At 41.6% G+C, this 1,008-nt stretch overlaps 1 protein-coding gene across 1 annotated transcript; it reads left to right on the top strand.

Annotated features, from left to right (window-relative positions):
* Positions 1-8: 8 nt before the first annotated feature.
* LOC138160388 (taste receptor type 2 member 3-like) lies at positions 9-611 on the top strand (the record flags this gene model as incomplete). Its single annotated transcript, XM_069086994.1, has 1 exon — positions 9-611. A coding segment is annotated over one exon (603 nt), but the record flags the coding sequence as incomplete, so codon positions are not given.
* Between the last annotated feature and the right edge of the window lie 397 nt (positions 612-1,008).

Below are 1,008 nucleotides of genomic sequence, written 5' to 3'. Positions count from 1 at the left end.
TTTTCTCCCACCCTGTCTTCCTCTGGCTTAGGTGGAGGATTTCCCAGGTGGTTGCCTGCGTTCTGCTGGGCACTGTGTTCTTCTTTTTCTTCAATGCAGTGTTACTGATCCTAAAATTCAATTTATATTCTGGCCTCCTAAGAATGAGACTCATTACAAACCACACTGAAATTGTCAGAAGAAAGGAAAGAGAACTTCATGTCTTCTACCTTCTTGGTCTCCTATGTATACTGATACCATTCATTATATCCCTGTTCTCCTCTCTCTTACTCATCCTCTCCCTGAGGAGGCACACCAGGATGATGCAGCACCAGGTCAATGCCCCCAGAGATGTGAGCACTAAGGCCCATGTGAGAGCCACTATTGCAATGCTTTCTTTCCTCTTACTCTTCATCTTTCATTTGGTCATTCTCTTCATTGGGAGATCAAGTATTGTCCTGACAGATGTTAAGGTGATAATAATTATAGAGTTGGCTGCCCCTGTCTTTCCCTCTGTGCACTCATTTATCCTCATTCTGCAAAACAGAAAGTTGAGACAGGCATTCCTGAGGCTGTTGTGGTTGGGGAAGGGCTGCATGAAATGTGGGGTCAGGAGATCCTTTTCCCACTAGTACAAGGAGGGAGAGGGAGGGCAGTGTAGAATCTGCAAGTCTTTTAAAATTCTACTATTCTAGGTAGTTAGGTGGCATAGAAGGGAGATTATTGGACCTAGAGTCAGGAAGACCCGAGTTCAAATTCTGCCTCAAACCCTTATTAGCTATATGACCCCGGACAAGTCATTTAACCTCTCTCTACCTCATTTTCCTCATCTATAAAATGGAGATGATAATATTGGCACCTATTTCACAGGGATTTTGTGAGAATAAAATAAGAAAACATGCTTAAAGCTCTTTGCAAACCTTAAGGTGCTACGTAAATACTGGCTACTATATTATTATCATTATTTAACATTATAGATGGATAGATAATCATTTAAGATCATTTGAACCCCATTTGAAGCCTGAACTA

This window comes from Petaurus breviceps, unplaced genomic scaffold (assembly GCF_028583685.1).
Source record: "Petaurus breviceps papuanus isolate PSGF00001 unplaced genomic scaffold, PetGlider_PUasm1.0 181, whole genome shotgun sequence".
NCBI classification, from domain to species: domain Eukaryota; kingdom Metazoa; phylum Chordata; class Mammalia; order Diprotodontia; family Petauridae; genus Petaurus; species Petaurus breviceps.
The sequence above is the reverse complement of the archived record's forward strand: the minus strand, read 5'-3'. Positions and strand labels throughout refer to the sequence as shown.